Here is a 19425-nt window from a genome sequence, read left to right on the forward strand (position 1 = left end):
CTGAAAGGCGATGCCTTATTTCATTTCCATATATACCTGAAGTCTGCTCCAAATACATGAGTATTAATTTAGAGCAAATTTGCTAAAGTCTATGAAACCTGCCTTGATATAGTATGTCATCTGCTTTTTAAATTTTGACAGTAGGCAAAAAGCAAATGGTCACTGTCTGCCTTAAATTTGCCACTTCCTCCTCTTGCACTCGTCTTCACTTTCTACCCCAGTTCACTCTCTACCCCAAGTAAGGGAGGGATGGTGCACAGCTGTACTGCCTTAGGAAGAAAGGCAGGAAAAAAATTACAAGCCACAATTTGCTCTCTTGCTCCCCGCTTACTCTGAAGTAGGAAGGAAAAGGGAATGTAATATGTTACTAGCATGGGCGGAGACTGGGGAGCATGGGGGCATTGCCCCTCCAAATAGAGAAGTCAAACTATGCCTATGGTTACCAGTATAAACCAGTAGCAGGTTACTTTCCCCTTGTGTGCTGGTCAGTGTGTTGGATGAGTAGAGGCCCCATGAAGATGCTCTCCTTCCCCATTCTTGGACTTACCAAGTGCTAAGGACAAGAGAGAATTTTGCCCTTAGGACTGTAAGCTTTCCTTAGCAGGGGCTCCTTTCTTTAAGGCCACTAGACAAAATTATGAAATATAAATTAATATAACTTGCTGCTTAACATTTTTCTTCCTGATCCCAGATGTTGATCATCTTATGCCATGAAGCATGAAGAATGAAACCTCTTGTAGTTTTATTATTACTGTCAGGGCAAATGGCTATTATTCATTTATGTGTCTAAACCTTTTGGGGTATGGTGTATTAAAAATATTCCCTTTTATTTCTTTTAGAAATGTTTATTTTATTGACTCTTTTCTTTAATCCTGTTTTAAGGCATAGTTTGCAATTAATGGCAGGTACTAGCAATAAGCAAAACACGGGATTTTATCAAATTTGGATTGTGTGACACAGAGACCCCTGGGCAAAGGTGCCCTGTTCTTTGCAATCAGCTCTCACCTCAGACCTGAAACTCACTACAGCAAACATGTCTTTTTTATCCATAAAGAACATGTAAGGTATCTACAGAAAGTTCGTACCTTGTCATGACTCAATCACAGAGATGTACGGATGGATATTATTAAAGGAACAATGAGTATTGTAAGCAAGACATGGGAAGTAATTCTTCTGCTCTACTCTGTGCTGATTAGGCCTCAACTGGAGTATTGTGTCCAGTTCTGGGCACCACATCAGGAAAAACTACTTAACTGTCAGGGTGGTTTAGCACTGGAATAAATTGCCTAGGGAGGTTGTGGAGTCTGTGTCATTGGAGGTTTTTAAAAGCAGGTTAGACAAACACCTGTCAGGGATGGTCAGCAATTCTCAAACTTATTTAATTGTGCCCCCCGCCCCCTTTGTGTCTGTAGTAGTTTACATCCCCCTAGCACACAAGAACATATACCAATAAAAAAACCCCATGAAACTCATGAAATATTAAAAACAGTACGTCATTCATTTAAACCAAGCTAACGATCCACTGTAATAAGAGCTAAAGCAAAACTGTGATTGTGGTCAATGCTTACAATTAGATGTCCACACCATGTCATAGCAAACCGAGTAACACAGATGGCAACAACTTTATATAACGCTATGCAAGCTTAACAGAAATCCATCGAAATGCACAGCACCATCTGAAGACCTGATACACCTAGAGGAATCAGCTTTGTTAGTTATTCACTGCTGCTGGTAAAATGTGGGCAGTGTTTTTTGTCTAACGCTTCTCATGACCATTCCCAGCCTTCAGTTTGAGAACCTCTTGTCTAGATAATACTTCGTCCTGCCATGAGTGCAGGGGACTGGACTAGAAGACCTCTTGAGGTCCCTTCCAGTCCTGTGATTCTACGATAAATCAGGTTTCAGAGTAGCAATCGTGTTAAAAAGAAAAGGAGTACTTGTGGCACCTTAGAGACTAACCAATTTATTTGAGCATAAGCTTTCGTGAGCTACAGCTCATTTCATTGGATGCATTCAGTGGAAAATACAGTGAGGAGATTTATATACACACAGAACATGAAAAAATGGGTGTTATCATACACACTGTAAGGAGAGTGATCACTTAAGATGAGCTATTACCAGCAGGGGAGCAGGGCGGGGTTGGGGGGGAGGGGAGAAAACCTTTATTAGTGATAATCAAGGTGGGCCATTTCCAGCAGTTAACAGGAATGTCCGAGGAGCAGTTGGGGGGAGGGGGGGGGAATAAACATGGGGAAATAGTTTTACTTTGTGCAAGGACACATCCACTCCCAGTCTCTATTCAAGCCTACGTTAATTGTATCCAGTTTACAAATTAATTCCAATTCAGCAGTCTCTTGCTGGAGTCAGCAGCACTGCTATGGGTACCCGCATGGCCCCACAGTATACCAACTTTTTTATGGCTGACTTAGAACAACGCTTCCTCAGCTCTCGTCCCCTAATGCCCCAACTCTACTTGCACTACATTGATGACATCTTCATCATCTGGACCCATGGAAAAGCAGCCCTTGAAGAATTCCACCATGGTTTCAACAATTTCCATCACAACATCAACCTCAGCCTGGACCAGTCCACACAAGAGATCCACTTCCTGGACACTACAGTGCTAATAAGCGATGGTCACACAAACACCACCCTACACCAGAAACCTACTGACCGCTATTCCTACCTACATGCCTCCAGCTTTCACCCAGACCACACCACATGATCCATTGTCTACAGCCAAGCTCTACGATACAACCGCATTTGCTCCAACCCCTCAGACAGAGACAAACACCTACAAGATCTCTATCAAGCATTCTTAAAACTACAATACCCACCTGCTGAAGTGAAGAAATACATGGACAGAGCCAGAAGAGTACCCAGAAGACACCTACTACAGGACAAGCCCAACAAAGAAAATAACAGAACGCCACTAGCCATCACTTTCAGCCCCCAACTAAAACCTCTCCAACGCATCATCAAGAATCTACAACCTATCCTGAAGGACGACCCATCACTCTTACAGATCTTGGGAGACAGGCCAGTCCTTGCTTACAGACAGCCCCCCAACCTGAAGCAAATACTCACCAGCAACCACACACCACACAACAGGAACCTATCCTTGCAACACAGCCCGTTGCCAACTCTGTCCACATATCTATTCAGGTGACACCATCATAGAGCCTAATCACATCAGCCACACTGTCAGAGGCTCGTTCACCTGCACATCTACCAATGTGATATATGCCATCATGTGCCAGCAATGCCCCTTTGCCATGTACAATGGTCAAACTGGACAGTCTCTACGTAAAAGAATAAATGGACACAAATCAGACGTCAAGAATTATAACATTCAAAAACCAGTCAGAGAACACTTCAATTTCTTTGGTCACTCTATTACAGACCTAAAAGTTGCAATTCTTCAACAAAAAAAACTTCAAAACCAGACTCCAACGAGAGACTGCTGAATTCGAATTAATTTGCAAACTGGATACAATTAACTTAGACTTGAATAGACACTGGGAGTGGATGGGTCATTACACAAAGTAAAACTATTTCCCCATGTTTATTCCCCCCCACTGTTCCTCAGACGTTCTTGTCAACTGCTGGAAATGGCTCACCTTGATTATCACTACAAAAGGTCAGTCCGTGTCCCGTCCCCCCCCCCGATACTGCTGGTAATAGCTCACCTTACCTGATCACTCTCGTTACAGTGTGTATGGTAACACCCATTGTTTCATGTTATCTATGTATATAAATCTCCCCACTGTGTTTTCCACTGAATGCATCCGATGAAGTGAACTGTAGCTCCCGAAAGCTTATGCTCAAATAAATTTGTTAGTCTCTAAGGTGCCACAAGTACTCCTTTTCTTTTTATGATAAATCAGTCACCACAAGGTAATGTGTCTTAATGATTATCTATTCAAGCAAGTGGGAGTTGTCACTCCTCCCTAGTCAGTTGACAAGGTAATGCAGGGTTTCATTGTCTACCTTTGCACATCCCGGAACAGTCAATGGGGAAAACACCAGACATTACAAACCACCAAAACCATTTAAAGGTAGAAAAGACACTCTACAGCAAGGCAGGGATTTGCCTGGCCTGTGAGCAGAAATAAATGGCTGGTTTCAGTATACCAGAATAGGGAAAAGTACTAACCACTCGCTGAGGAAAACCCCTGGCAGACGTGGGTACTTTCATGAAAATTTGAATCCTGGTTCTTGAGAAACCAGCCAGCTCTGCAACAGCTGGAACTTCGGTGAGAAAAATCTAGTTTATTATATGGGAAAGATAACTATTCATGTAAACTCAGGTTCACGTTTTATTATGTTGTTTTATACTGTAACCACTTGTTTCCATTGCTCTCTCTTGTTTCTAGTTAAATCTTTATTTAAATAAATAAATCCACTTTTATCATAAGTGGTCACAAGTGCTGTGTGGTTCACAAGAGAGGTGGTTTAAGGTAAAACTAGTAAACTGGGGAACGCTGTACCTTTGGGTGCCGAGGATTTTGAATTTCTGTGAGTAGTCAGTGTCAGGGGCTGTATATCACAGGGGAATGATTCAAAGGGATTCGGTGCACCTATTATTAACCTGCCTGGGGAAGGAAGGGCTGGCACAAGCCAGAGGAGAGAGTAGCTGAAAGGCTGACACTGCACTACGACAAGACTCCCTCTCTCTAGAGAAGATGGTAACAAGGTGACTCACAGGCCTGGGTATCCCAAGAACTGTCACAGTGGTGTAACTGAGATTCACACACAATGGGGCAAAGTAGACAGGATAATCAAAGCACACAGTCTTCATTAGAAAACACCTCTGGCTATTTGCATACTACACCCTTTCTTGATAAATAAGAGGATTTCTAAATGAACGTGGAAGTAAATGAAGCCAAGTATTAAGAATTTTAGGCATCCAGAATTAGAAAGCCTTCTGAATGCTTGCTGTTGACCTACCAATGTTCTTGAGCCCAGACTAGAGATTCTCAATGACTCTAATTCTTCTGTCATCTTGGAAGCTAAAGCCTGAAGATATCCACGTGCGTCCTTCTCATCACTTACCCTAGAGTGCAATTACAAAGCAGTTACTTAAACAAGACCTTGTTTAGAAGCTGGAGAAAATATAAAACTTTGATACTCAGGCACCATGCACCAGGAAACAAGTCATCTTGCTGCCAAATATCAACAGAGTATTTGTACTGAATTTAGGGTCACAAGCAAGGATAGAGCACTGGGGAAATTGCCAGGCCCAGGATGGAGCCTAGCTGTGCCTCCTTTAGGACCTCCCTCCACCTGGTTCCCCTACCCCTGGATGCTGCCAGGTGTTTCATGATAGCTTCCCCTCTAGAACCCAACAGCAACCACACAGCATTTCATTACTACTGCATGGAGCCTGATCTGCTTGTTCCATGAATAGCCAGAAGCTGATTTCTATGGGCCTCCTCCAGGTTCCCTCCCTCTCAGTGCCCAGAAAAGCATATAAACATGCCCTCTGAGCCCCTTTCCTCCCTACTTCACTACCTGAAAGATTCTTTTCAAGCCTATAGGTCACTCCAGGGACAAGAAACTCTTCTTTCGGAGAAGCACTGCTCTTTAGGCCTAGGCTCCATCACCACCGAGTCTCAGGTGGAGGAAGAATGTGAGCACACCTTTATGAATGTGTGTACACATGCCTGCCTGTGTTCTTACACTCTTGAAACACTTGCACATAGCCTGTCAAACCAGTAAGGTACTAATGAATAGAAACTGTGTGCAAGAGAGAGGCCGTCTTTCTGACTGCAAGTGCTTGTCTGGGTGAGGGTGGGAACACTAAAACTAAAAGGAGGAAATACAAGAGGCCCTAAGCCTTCTGGGGACTGCAGGCAATGACACTGGAGACTGAACTGCTACAAGGTAGTCTCCTGCTTGTCCTGAACCCTGTAAGTTCTGGCAGTTGCCCTGAGTGAATTAGTCAGAAAATTCTATAGGAAATCAAGGATAGTGATTCATGATTTAATAATCATTTTAAATTTTGACTTGAACTGACACTGAAATCTTCTTCTTGTGCATTTAATATTCTATGACAGTAATTTGCTGCAAAATGAAAAAATCCTACTACTTAATCCACTGGTAAACAAAAGACAAAACAGATCATCAGCAACCACATCCAGGTATAGTTTTCCACTAATCTTCAAAAATCCACAGAAGACTTGGTTATGTTAAAAAGGCCGTATCTGTATTTCAAAAGTTGAAGATTGCTATCTGGAATACTACATACCACTGAATAATTTCTGCAATCTGAGCTTCCCAATGAGCAACCGATTCCTTCTTTGCTGCCAGGTCTTGGAGCTCATCTTCTAGCTGCCTGTTTTGTGCTGTTAATTTATCCACAAAGGAACAAAGCTGAAATGAAAAGTGATCAGTTGTTTTCATCTGCAATTTATGTCACTTTCAGACTCATTATGCATGTGGAATATACACAAACAAGACCACTAGAGGATACGAAGAAGCTCTGTCAAAACAATGTAGCCTTCAGAAACCGTTTTTCTCAGGCTCTATGAGTGTGACTTCCAGGTCTAGTAGTACTCAGGTTCATGTGCCACTTCAAACAAGGGAAATGAGAAGAGGAGAAATGAATAGAAAAACCAATGAGTGCCAAAGATAGTGTGTAGTCCAAGATTGGGGATAGTTGGTATCACCCCTTTTATACTCTTGGAATACTCCATTGGGGGGGAAGGGGGAAAATCCCCAGTGGACAGCTTTTCATAAAATTCCACTGCTCAGCATGGCGGCACCAATCCCACAAGTGTGAGTGGCCTCTGCATACTACAAGAGGAAACTGATTTGTCCACGTCCGTGGCATACATGTGTGACAGTCGAAATTACTCCTATCCATACTAATGAAAAAATCCCATTTTTAAAGCATATTCATGGTTTCTTCTTTGGTCAGTGAATTTTATAGAGAACTATCACAATATCAGAGTGACTTAAAAGGTAACAAGATTTACGTGAAAAACAGAACACTAGTTTTCAAGAAAAGTAATTGAACTTTGTCCCAAAACAATGGCTCTACTAACTACCTTTTCATTTTCCGTTGTTAACTTTTTGTTATCGTCAAAGAACATGGTTCTTTCCCGTTCATATTTCTCTTTTATTGTTCCTACAGTCTCCTCCATCTCATTGTGCCTGAGGGAAAAAAATAGAGAATGTACAACTTTACAGACCACTGGGGGCGGTTGGGATTTTCAAAAGACACTAGGGGAGTTAGGTGCCCAAAATCCCACTACACGAGAGAAGCGGCAGCTGGTGGGGGGAATTTCTCCAGCAAAGTGGTTTCATACAGACCCTTACCTCTCTCGTTTTGCCTTCTCCAATTTATCTTTTAGCATCATGATCTCTTTCTGCAGTGCTAGCTGATGGCTTTCTGAATCATGCACCTCCTTTTTTATATTTTTTACTTCCAAGACATGGGATGCCTCTCGCCTGACTAACTCCTCTTCATAGAACAAGATTTTCTTTTCTAGCTCAGACTTCATTTTGGAAAGCTCCTGCTGATGTTCTAATGTGGCACCTGCTGCACGGCCTCCTTGCTTTAGCTGCAGAAGCAAGAGAGTGAAAATTATCAGGAAAAGACGACCCAAGATTTTTCTAGTGTTGCTTAAAAAGTTAGGAATAAATGTGGACAGGTAAAAGCCAAGAGATTAACATCAATAACATAGTTTGTGGGAAAACAATTTGAAAAAAGCAAGTAGATCTAACAGGCTGTGTCAGGTTTCTATGAAAGCCCGATTCAGTTAAAAGACACAAAGTGCCACAAATGTACACGCTTAGATAAGCGAAGTTATTGGAGGCTCGGTCTTGTATCAGTAGTGAAAAGGGCATCTGTTTCCCCATATTTTGCATTTTTAAAATAATGGTACCTTTAGTGCTTCCAGTTCATTTTCCAGCTGCTTGGAGAAAATCTCACTGTGTTCACGAAGCTTGCGTTCTTTTGATGCTTCTGCGGTGACATCCTCAAGTTGAGCTTCCAGCTGTGAAAAAGAAAACCTTAAATTATGTCAAAGCAGACAGACAGTTGTAGCTACCCTGCTCCTTTCCTCTCCTCTCAGGCTGCTTTTGGGTCCTTGGAAACAGCAGGACTCCCTTACCTCCCAACCTTATAACTCTTGCAGCCCACACTGTGACCATTTTTCAGAGTAACAGCCGTGTTAGTCTGTATTCGCAAAAAGAAAAGGAGTACTTGTGGCACCTTAGAGACTAACCAATTTATTTGAGCATGAGCTTTCGTGAGCTACAGCTCACTTCATCGGATGCATACCGTGGAAACTGCAGCAGACTTTATATATATACACAGAGAATATGAAACAATATCTCCTCCCACCCCACTGTCCTGCTGGTAATAGCTTATCTAAAGTGATCATCAGGTGGGCCATTTCCAGCACAAATCCAGGTTTTCTCACCCTCCACCCCCCACACAAATTCACTCTCCTGCTGGTGATAGCCCATCCAAAGTGACAACTCTTTACACAATGCGCATGATAATCAAGTTGGGCTATTTCCTGCACAAATCCAGGTTTTCTCACATCCCCCCCACCCCCATACACACACAAACTCACTCTCCTGCTGGTAATAGCTCATCCAAACTGACCACTCTCCATGTTTAAATCCAAGTTAAACCAGAACATCTGGGGGAGGGGGGGTAGGAAAAAACAAGAGGAAACAGGCTACCTTGCATAATGACTTAGCCACTCCCAGTCTCTATTTAAGCCTAAATTAATAGTATCCAATTTGCAAATGAATTCCAATTCAGCAGTTTCTCGCTGGAGTCTGGATTTGAAGTTTTTTTGTTTTAAGATAGCGACCTTCATGTCTGTGATTGCGTGACCAGAGAGATTGAAGTGTTCTCCAACTGGTTTATGAATGTTATAATTCTTGACATCTGATTTGTGTCCATTTATTCTTTTACGTAGAGACTGTCCAGTTTGACCAATGTACATGGCAGAGGGGCATTGCTGGCACATGATGGCATATATCACATTGGTGGATGTGCAGGTGAACGAGCCTCTGATAGTGTGGCTGATGTTATTAGGCCCTGTGATGGTGTCCCCGGAATAGATATGTGGGCACAATTGGCAATGGGCTTTGTTGCAAGGATAAGTTCCTGGGTTAGTGGTTCTGTTGTGTGGTATGTGGTTGTTGGTGAGTATTTGCTTCAGGCTGCGGGGCTGTCTGTAGGCAAGGACTGGCCTGTCTCCCAAGATTTGTGAGAGTGTTGGGTCATCCTTTAGGATAGGTTGTAGATCCTTAATAATGCGTTGCAGGGGTTTTAGTTGGGGGCTGAAGGTGACGGCTAGTGGCGTTCTGTTATTTTCTTTGTTAGGCTTGTCCTGTAGTAGGTAACTTCTGGGAACTCTTCTGGCTCTATCAATCTGTTTCTTTACTTCTACAGGTGGGTATTGTAGTTGTAAGAAAGCTTGACAGAGATCTTGTAGGTGTTTGTCTCTGTCTGAGGGGTTGGAGCAAATGCGGTTGTATCGCAGAGCTTGGCTGTAGACGATGGATCGTATGGTGTGGTCAGGGTGAAAGCTGGAGGCATGCAGGTAGGAATAGCGGTCAGTAGGTTTCCGGTATAGGGTGGTGTTTATGTGACCATTGTTTATTAGCACTGTAGTGTCCAGGAAGTGGATCTCTTGTGTGGACTGGACCAGGCTGAGGTTGGTGGTGGGATGGAAGTTGTTGAAATCATGGTGGAATTCCTCAAGGGCTTCTTTTCCATGGGTCCAGATGATGAAGATGTCATCAATATAGCGCAAGTAGAGTAGGGGCTTTAGGGGACGAGAGCTGAGGAAGCGTTGTTCTAAATCAGCCATAAAAATGTTGGCATACTGTGGGGCCATGCGGGTACCCATAGCAGTGCCGCTGATCTGAAGGTATACATTGTCCCCAAATGTGAAATAGTTATGGGTAAGGACAAAGTCACAAAGTTCAGCCACCAGGTTAGCCGTGACATTATCGGGGATAGTGTTCTTGACGGCTTGTAGTCCATCTTTGTGTGGAATGTTGGTGTAGAGGGCTTCTACATCCATAGTGGCCAGGATGGTGTTATCAGGAAGATCACCGATGGATTGAAGTTTCCTCAGGAAGTCAGTGGTGTCTCGAAGGTTGCTGGGAGTGCTGGTAGCGTAGGGCCTGAGGAGGGAGTCTACATAGCCAGACAATCCTGCTGTCAGGGTGCCAATGCCTGAGATAATGGGGCGCCCAGGATTTCCAGGTTTATGGATCTTGGGTAGTAGATAGAATATCCCAGGTCGGGGTTCCAGGGGTGTGTTTGTGCGGATTTGATCTTGTGCTTTTTCAGGAAGTTTCTTGAGCAAATGCTGAGTTGCTTTTGGTAACTCTCAGTGGGATCAGAGGGTAATGGCTTGTAGAAACTCGTGTTGGAGAGCTGCCGAGCAGCCTCTTGTTCATATTCCGACCTATTCATGATGACAACAGCACCTCTTTGTCAGCCTTTTTGATTATGATGTCAGAGTTGTTTCTGAGGCTGTGGATGGCATTGCGTTCCGCATGGCTGAGGTTATGGGGCAAGTGATGCTGCACGTCGGCGGAAGCACTCTATGTAGAAGTCCAGTCTGCTGTTTCGACCTTCAGGAGGAGTCCACCTAGAATCCCTCTTTCTGTAGTGTTGGTAGGGAGACCTCTGTGGATTAGTATGCTGTTCAGAGGTATTTTGGAAATATTCCTTGAGTCGGAGATGTCGAAAATAGGATTCTAGGTCACCACAGAACTGTATCATGTTCGTGGGGGTGGAGGGGCAGAAGGAGAGGCCCTGAGATAGAACAGCTGCTTCTGCTGGGCTGAGAGTATAGTTGGATAGGTTAACAATATTTCTAGACAAGTCTTTCAGGCAAGATTCATTCCCTTTGTAGGCCAACCACCACCACTCTGTCAGCCAGTGGGGTTACTGTTGGGTAATAAAAAAGACAGTTACCTTTTCCATAACTGGTGTTCTTCAAGATGTGTTGCTCATGTCCATTCCATATTAGGTGTGTGTGCTCGCCACATGCACCGTTGCCAGAAGTTTTTCCCTCAGCAGTATCCGTAGGGGACTGGCTCTGGCGCCCTCTGGAGTGGCGCCCACATGGTGTGGTATAAGGCTCCCCCTACCCTCAGTTCCTTCTTCCCAGTGGGAAAGGAGTGGGGGGGGGGGGGTTGTGGAATGGACGGGAGCAACACATCTCGAAGAACACCAGTTACAGAAAAGGTAACTTTTTCTTCTTCAAGTGCTTGCTCATGTCCATTCCATATTAGGTGACTCCAAAGCAATACCCCAGAAGTGGGTAGGAGTTTACGGACGTGTCGATTGCAACACAGCTCTGTCAAATCCAGTGTCATCTCTGGCTTGCTGAGAGTGATGGCATAATGAGCTGTGAACGTGTGGACAAAGGACACATTGTGGCTCTACAGATGTACTGAATAGGGATGTGTGCCACGAAGGCCGCTGAAGACACCTGAACTCTCGAGTAGGCTCTGACAATTGGCAGCAGCGGAACTCCCGCCAGATTGTAACAGTTCCTTATGCATGAGGTGATCCAATTGGAAATCTTTGTGAGGACACCAGAAGGCCCTTCATCCTATCTGCTGTAGCGATGAAGAGTTGAGTCGATTTATGGAGAGACTTGGTAAATTCTAAATAAAAAGCCAAGGACCTTCAGACATCTAGCGTGTGAAGACACCTCACTGGTCTTGTGCGGTTTGGGACAGAACACTGGGAGGAAGATATCTTGGTTCATATAGAAGGTGGAGACCACCTTCAGCACGAAGGCCGGATGGGGCTGCAGATGAACCTTGTCTTTGTAGAAGACTGTGTATGGCAGTTCTGAGGTCAAGGCTTTAATTTCAGAGACCTGTCTCGCTGACGTCACCGCCACTAGGAACGCGACCTTCCATGACAGATGGGAAAAGGAGCAAGAACCCAGCAGTTCAAAGGGTGGGTCGGTGAGCCTAGAGAGGACCAAGTTAAAATCCCACTGAGAGACAGGAGCCCGCACCTGCAGGAAGAGAGTCTCGAGCCCTCTCAAGAATTCGACCGTCATGTCATGGGAAAACACGGTCTGTCCTTGGATTGGCGGGTGAAAGGTGGAGATGGTGGTGAGATGCACTCTAATGGAAGAGTGTGCCAGGTCCTGGTTCCTCAGATGGAGCAGGTAGTCCAGGACAGCCTGTATGGAAGAACGCGAGGGAGAGATGCCACGTTCGGATGCTCAGCGGGAAAATCTCGTCCACTTGGCCAGGTAAGTCAGTCTGGTTGAAGGCTTCCTACTCCCCAGGAGGACCTGTTGGACTCTGAACATGTCCGCTCCTCTGGGTTCAGCCACACTGCATCCACCCCGAGAGGTGGAGGAACTCGAGGTTGGGATGTAGGAGCTGACCGTGGTCCTGTGACAGCAGGTCCTGGAGGTTGGGCAGGGGCCAGGGAGGGGCCGCTGACAAGTTCATGAGCATGCCAAACCAATGCTGGCAAGGCCATGCCGGGCTATCACAACAACCTGCGCTTTGTCTCTCTTGATCTTTGCAAGGACCCAGCTGATGAGTGGAATCGGAGGGAACGTGTACATCAGGCTCCCTGACCATGACAGGAGAAAGGCATCGGAGAGGGAGCCCTTGCTCAGAACAAAACTGGTGGTATTTCCTGTTTAGTCTGATGGTGAACAGGTCCACTTGGGGAGTTCCTCACCTTTGGAAGATCATGCAGGCTACCTCTGGATGGAGCGACCACTCATAGTGAGAGGAGAAGTCCCTGCTGAGCTGGTCCGCCAGAGTATTCTTGACACTGGGATGGTGACAAGCTTCCAGGTGGATTTCGTGGCTTCTGCAGAAGTACCATAGACGGAGTGCCTGTTGAATGAGAGCAGATGAGCGTGCTCCCCTTTGCCTGTTGATGCAGAACATCGAGGCTGTGTTGTCTGTCAGGACGCGTACCACCTTGTTTGACAGGAAGACTCCGCATGCCAGTCGGACTGCTCAGAGCTCTTTGACGTTTATGTGCAACCTCGCCTCCTCTGGGGACCACCTCCCATGTCTCTGGAGGTCGCAGAGGTGCTCACCCCAGCCGAGGCCCAAGGCATCCGATACCAACCCGATGGAGTGAGGGGGGTTGTTGAACAGAACCCCCTTCAGGACTGCCCTGTGGTTGGTCCAATATTGTAGCGAGGTAAGTATCGCCTGGTGAATGGTAATGAGTTTTTCCAGGGGGTCTTGGGACTGGGAATAGACCATCCCCAGCCATTGTTGCAGGGGCCGCATCCGAAGTCTGGCACGGCAGATCACATAAGTGCACACTGCCATGTGACCCAGCAGGCGCAGACAGACCCTGGCTGTAGTCAAAGGGAATATGGAGACTTCTGCGATGAGGTTTGCCATCATGTGGAAGCTTTCCAGCGGCAGGAATGCTCTGGCGCAGGTAGAGTCGCAGACTGCTCTGATTAACTCTATCCTCTCCACAGGCAAAAATGTCGACTTTTTGTCATTCACCAATAGGCCCTGAGACCGGTACGTGGCTTGAAGCACCGCAGCATCCCTTTAGACTCGAGAACTGAAAAGTTGCCCTTGACGAGCCAGTCGTCAAGGTATGGGTAGATCCGGTGCCTGAGGTAAGCGGCAACCACTGCCGTTCACTTGGTAAACACTCTCAGTGCTGTCGCCAGGCTGAACAGGAGGACCGCAAAGTGGTAGTGGTGGGGCCACACTGTAAACCAGAGGAAGCGTCTGTGTCCTTGAAAGATCGCTATGTTGAAGTATGTGTCCTTCAAGTAGAGGATGGCATACCAGTCTCCCGGATCCAGAGAGGGTATAACAGAAGCCAGGGAAACCATGCAGAACTTTAACTAACGTCTCACAGGTCCAGGATGGGCCATAGACTGCCCTTGGCCTTTAGAATTAAAAAGTACCAGGAATAGAACCTCTTGTTCCTATACTCGAGTGGAACTTTCTCCACCTCTCCCAGTTGTAGCAACCCCTTTACCTCCTGTGTGAGGAGACTCTCGTGAGAGAGGTCCCTGAAGAGGGACAGCGAAGTGGGGTAGAAAGGAACTGGATGGTATAACCCTGCTCCACCATACTGAGGACCCATTGGTCCAAGGTTATAGCGGTCCAAGTAGGAAGGAAAAGGAAAAGGCGGTTGGAGAACACTGGGACAGATGGATCTGGGGAACAGTCTGGTAGGTCGCCCTCGGGAGCGCCCTCAAAATGACTGTTTGGTCCCTTGCTTAGCACGAGTCGAGCCAACTGGGCAGAGGGTGGAGGCAGGTGGCTTGGACGGCGCTTGTAGCCCTTGGTTCATTTGTGGGGGCTGGTCTGCCGAGGCTGGCTCCCCAGGCCCTGAAACTGCTGCGGTTTGAACTGCTTATGCACCGGGGCTGGGACGTAAAAACCCAGGGTTTTCAGGCTTTTTCGGCTTCTTGACCGGAGCTGTGACGGAGGACCAGAGCTGTGGCAAGCACACACACCTAATATGGAATGGACATGAGTAAGCACTCGAAGAACCATGTTAAAGTCAAATATAATCAAGAATATACAACATCTGTCTGGGAAAATCATGTAGCCCTTAACAATAATAGGAGGGGTGAGGTATGTATGTCACTCTGGCAATGACAATGACACAGGATAACCCCTTAAGTTTATAGTTCAGTTGCATCTTAAAATACATAACATTCAAATCAGCTTCCCTTAAAATGCTCACCTTTTATGCCAGTTAATTTGAAAGTAAAGTATTGACTATTCTGTCTCATAAAATTATGTAGTATAAAGTGATTATGCTATTTCTATGAATTATTTCTCTCATGAAGATATGGTCACTTTGAAATAACAGTAGAAGAGGGATTAGGAGGAGGAGGAAGGGGCAATGACTTTACAGCCTAGTTAAGGAAGAGCACTTGATGTGTTAAGGTGCCATGGAAGAGACTTGTTGGAAAGTAAATAAATGGGCAATCAACCATGGCAAAGGTGGTGGAGAGACAACTCTAAGTTACAAGCGCAGATAAGTCTATTACAGGAGCGGGTGGGTGAGGTTCTGTGGCCTGCAATGTGCAGGTCATCAGACTAGATGATCATGATGGTCTTTTCTGGCCTTAAAGTCTATAAGTAGAGGGGCAGAGTTGTAAATAGCCTAAAATGTAGGATAAGCTTTAATTTGAAGAGAGCTAATAGAGACATTTTAAAAGGGATGTCACGTTCAAAATCATGGTAACTATTTCAGCTGCTGCACTTTGAATGGACTTGAGGGTCAGGAAACCAGAGTGGAAGAGTTTTGCAAGCACCTATATAGGACATTATGAGGGCCTGGATGGAAATGTTGTAAAGGAAAAAGCATCAACATTTGGACACAGCCAAGATGTTTGGGGGAAGACAGAGGGTGGGGTAAAAGAGGATAACAACGCCCTTCGACTTATCACCACCCAATCTTTTGCTCACGACTGAAATGTTTTCATAGAATCATAGAATATCAGGGTTGGCAGGGACCTCAGGAGGTCATCTAGTTCAATCCCCTGCTCAAAGCAGGGCCAATCCCCAATTTTTGCCCCTTATCCCTAAATGGCCCCCTCAAGGATTGAACTCACAATCCTGGGTTTAGCAGGCCAAAGCTTTAACTGGGAATTGGTCCTGCTTCGAGCAGGGGGTTGGACTAGATGACCTTCTGGGGTCCCTTCCAACCCTGATATTCTATGATTCTATGATTCAAACCACTGAGCTATCCCTCCCCCCCAAGCCCAATTGGCCCACAATGCTCCAGCCTTCATAGCTCAACCTTTTAAATTTTCGAACAAGCACCTCTGTTTGGGAGGAGCTCCCCGTGAACATCCACAAAGCTATCTCATTATCCTTCCTTGAAATCCCTCCTTAAAACTCCTTTGTCATGATGCACTTAAAAAAAAAACCCAACCCCCCCCCCCCCAAAAAAAACAAAAAACCCCAGAGGCACTGATATTGTCCAGCATTCTGATCAGCACTGCCCCATTGTTTCCTTATACTTCCCTTTGTGTCTGTATTTACCTGTTGTCTCTTATCTTATACTGTAAGCTCTTTGGTGCAGGGACTGTCTTTTTGTTTTGCATTTGTACAGCACCCAGCACAACAGGATTTTGCTCCACAATTAGTGTTCCCAGGCCATATGGGAATACTAATAATAAAATGGTGGTGGTGGTGTAGTGAACTTAAAAATGAACTGATTATTTTAGCTACAGTTGTTACAAACACCTACTAAAATAGCTAATTGAAAATTATGAGGAAACTATGACTTCCAATTTGCTTACTTCCTGAATTTGAGAGCACTTTGCTTAGTCTGTTTTACTGTTTCCCCTCTCTTTCACATAGCCATGGAAAAGAAACACATTTAAAAGAGGAAATTGGCAAGGGTACTCAGAATAAACTGCTTTGACCTTTGGAATTTACTAGATTTCAAGCTGACTGCATCTCTTGACATTTTTAAAGAGAAGATGAGCATACAGCAAGAATATATTTTCACTGGATTACAAGCAATTCAAATACATGAGAAAAAACACAGAATTATTTCCTTCACAAATTACTAAATATTTAAGATGTACTCTGTAAATGAAATAAAATGAGCTAGAGATGTCAGGCCAATTTACAGACCCAATGTAAATTATGGTTACATTGGGGTTTTTTTACTTTTATTAAGTATGACTTAAGTGAAGCGTAAGAGCAGCTGAAACATGTTAGCCTTAAATATTTTGCCAAGTTACCTCTTTTCTGCCTCTCTCAGATTTACGAATTTCCTGTCTCATAGAATCAATTTTCTGCACAATCACTTCCATCTCTTCCTCTTTGTCACGAAGCTGTCGAGAGAACTTCTGTTTCTGAGAGCGCAAGTCTACCATTCTCTCATTGAGCTCTGAAAACTCCTGCATAGCTAGCTTTCTTTGCTGATGAGCATCCTTCAGTTCTTTGGACTGTGCCTTTAATCTTTCTGAAGCTTCCACAAGTTGCTGGTAAAATTTAAAAAAGACATTAAAAATCCACATCTCCTCTCCAAGGAAAAAGCACACTGAGTAAGACAAAGTCTTTCATTTAAAGTTAACCATTATATGTACTTTTCTAATTTACAAAAATCCTGTCTCATGCAGAGTTTAAATATTGTGCTACTTCTAATTTGGCATTCCTCTTTGTGTAGCTGTGTTATTCCACATGTCTCATGATTTGTACACACAAATTAGTCGCTTCCTTTCATGCAACTGCTGATATTCCATCTCCATAATCATCTCTGGCTGAAGAGAAGGCATAAAATGTACCACCAGCCCAAGGCAGTTCTCATCTTAGTGCCATGTGCTTGCCTAATAGCACCACGCTTAAAAAAAACACCCCATAGATTCCAGCATATACAATGCCATCAAGATGAAGAGTCAAACTCTCAAACTCTCAATCCTATGACCGTGTAAGCATTAAAAGCTCAGCAAAACGTGTGAAATTCTTTAAGAAAATCTTATGCAAGATTCCACAGACAAAATTATGAAGAAGATTCAGTACTTTGGTGGAGAGCATTGTAAAAACCACATTTCCTTTGTGGGAAGAACCTAACCTAGACATGACAGCTTACAATACAAAACAGTGTATACTCCATAATACTTGGTAATGAACATACATGAGCAATGACAGAACTGTACAACCGCAGTTTAGGAAAAAACACATTTGTAACTTGACTAGTTCCAGCTTCAAGTTTTTGCCATGATTACTGAAATTAAGATATTCAATGACCTGCAAAAGAGGTGTTCAAGTCAAGAGGAGCTGAACTGGCTAACTCCCTACTCACATCATTTGGTTTATAAGCTTTAGTAGTGGTTCGGGGAGGAAGAGAATTTAAAAGAACTGCCTCCTATGGTGCAAAAAGTTTCTTCCAAAATAAAAACTTGAGGAATTCTGGTCAGTGGGTTGCTTTCACTAAACTGAAATGCCAATTGAAAAAATATGGCTACTCAAACTTTCCAAACCCAATGCCTAGGGCCCTACCAAATTCACGGCCATGAAAAACACGCCAAGAACCATGAAATCTGGTCTCCCACCATGCAATCTGGTTGTGCGTGCGCTTTTACCCTATACTATACAGATTTCACAGGGGAGACCAGCGTTTCTCAAATTGGGGGTCCTAACCCAAAAGGGAATTGCATGGGGGCGTGTCACAAGGTTATTGGGAGAGGTGTCAAGGTATTGCCATTCTTACATCTGTGCTGCCTTCAGATCTGGGCGGCCGGAGAGCAGCGGCTGTTGGCCAGGTGCCCAGCTCTGGAGGCAGCACCCCGCCAGCAGCAAGGCAGAAGGAATGGTGGCAATACCATATCATGCCATCCTTCCTACTGCAGTGCTGGGCTCCTGGCCAGCAGCCACCACTCTCCAGATGCCCAGCTCTGAAGGCAGTGCCGCTGCCAGCAGCAGTCCAGAATTAAGGGTAGCAGTACTGCAATACCCCCTCCAGTAACCTTGCAACACCCCCTCCACACACACACACAAACAATATTCCTTTTGGGGTCAGGACCCCGACAATTACAACACTGAAACTGCAGATTTAAATAGCTGAAATCATGAAATTTACAATTTTAAAAATCCTATGACCGTGAAATTGACCAGAATGGACCATGAATTTGGTAGGGCCCTACCAATGCCCAACACTAACCATTTGAAAGCATATCAATGAAAATACACAGTAACACTTTAAAAACACATCATGTATAATTAGTTACCTTGAAATAATTAAACTACTCTGGTGAAATAATAAGAAGAGTCTAAGTGCAACATTGTAAGATAATATACTCTACTATATTTTAAAAAGAACAGCATGGAAGGGTTGAATTATGCATATAATATATGTAGTATTGTACACTAAAGCAGGACAACAATCTTAAAAAAAATTCCTTTAGATGCTATAGCCTCATATTGTGGCATATTGTTCCTTTATCAAAAAAAAGGAAATTTTAATTTACTGCAAACAGTGGCAGTGGACTCAGTGAGGAAAAGTTATCCAGCTAAACTTACTGAATTAAATATTTGTATAAAATACATTTCAATAAGTCTGGAATTTATTATTAGCCATAGATTTACAATTTGAAAACTTCAGTGGATATTCTAACGTCTTGAGAGTAAAAAGACAGCCAAACTGATTCTGCTTTAGAAAGCAATTTTTTTTTAACAGTTAGAAAACTAACCTCCACACTCCTGGATACATCAAGTCTTTATAAATTATACTTGGATTGGCCAAGGCAAACTAGGCTGTTTTCCCTGACTATCTGGCTTTTCAACTTTCCACTATTTCATGAGAAGTATCATGAACATACTAAAAAAAGGAAGAACAGACGAATGCCTTAAATACTAATAAGAAAGCATGTTTTTTTAAACTACTCGAATACCTACCAACATGCGATGTAGAACACATATGTCTCCTCGGTT

The 19425-nt window shown here is 44.2% G+C and overlaps 1 protein-coding gene across 7 annotated transcripts in view; it reads right to left on the minus strand.

The window, feature by feature from the left end:
* CDC42BPB (CDC42 binding protein kinase beta) overlaps positions 1-19425 on the minus strand; it is a 141283-nt gene that overhangs the window by 31922 nt on the left and 89936 nt on the right. For all 7 annotated transcript variants that reach the window (XR_012159573.1, XR_012159572.1, XM_073349716.1 and 4 more), the window contains 6 exons: positions 16734-16976; positions 7893-8003; positions 7324-7568; positions 7053-7158; positions 6251-6375; positions 4951-5056 (listed from right to left, as the gene is read on the minus strand). Coding sequence is in view for 5 of the 7 variants with exons in the window: in XM_073349716.1 (XP_073205817.1) it covers positions 4951-5056; positions 6251-6375; positions 7053-7158; positions 7324-7568; positions 7893-8003; positions 16734-16976 (936 nt within the window). In the remaining 2 variants the exon portion in view is untranslated. The remainder of the gene's footprint in view (positions 1-4950; positions 5057-6250; positions 6376-7052; positions 7159-7323; positions 7569-7892; positions 8004-16733; positions 16977-19425) is intronic.

The sequence above is a fragment of the Lepidochelys kempii genome, chromosome 6, assembly GCF_965140265.1.
Source record: "Lepidochelys kempii isolate rLepKem1 chromosome 6, rLepKem1.hap2, whole genome shotgun sequence".
NCBI classification, from domain to species: domain Eukaryota; kingdom Metazoa; phylum Chordata; order Testudines; family Cheloniidae; genus Lepidochelys; species Lepidochelys kempii.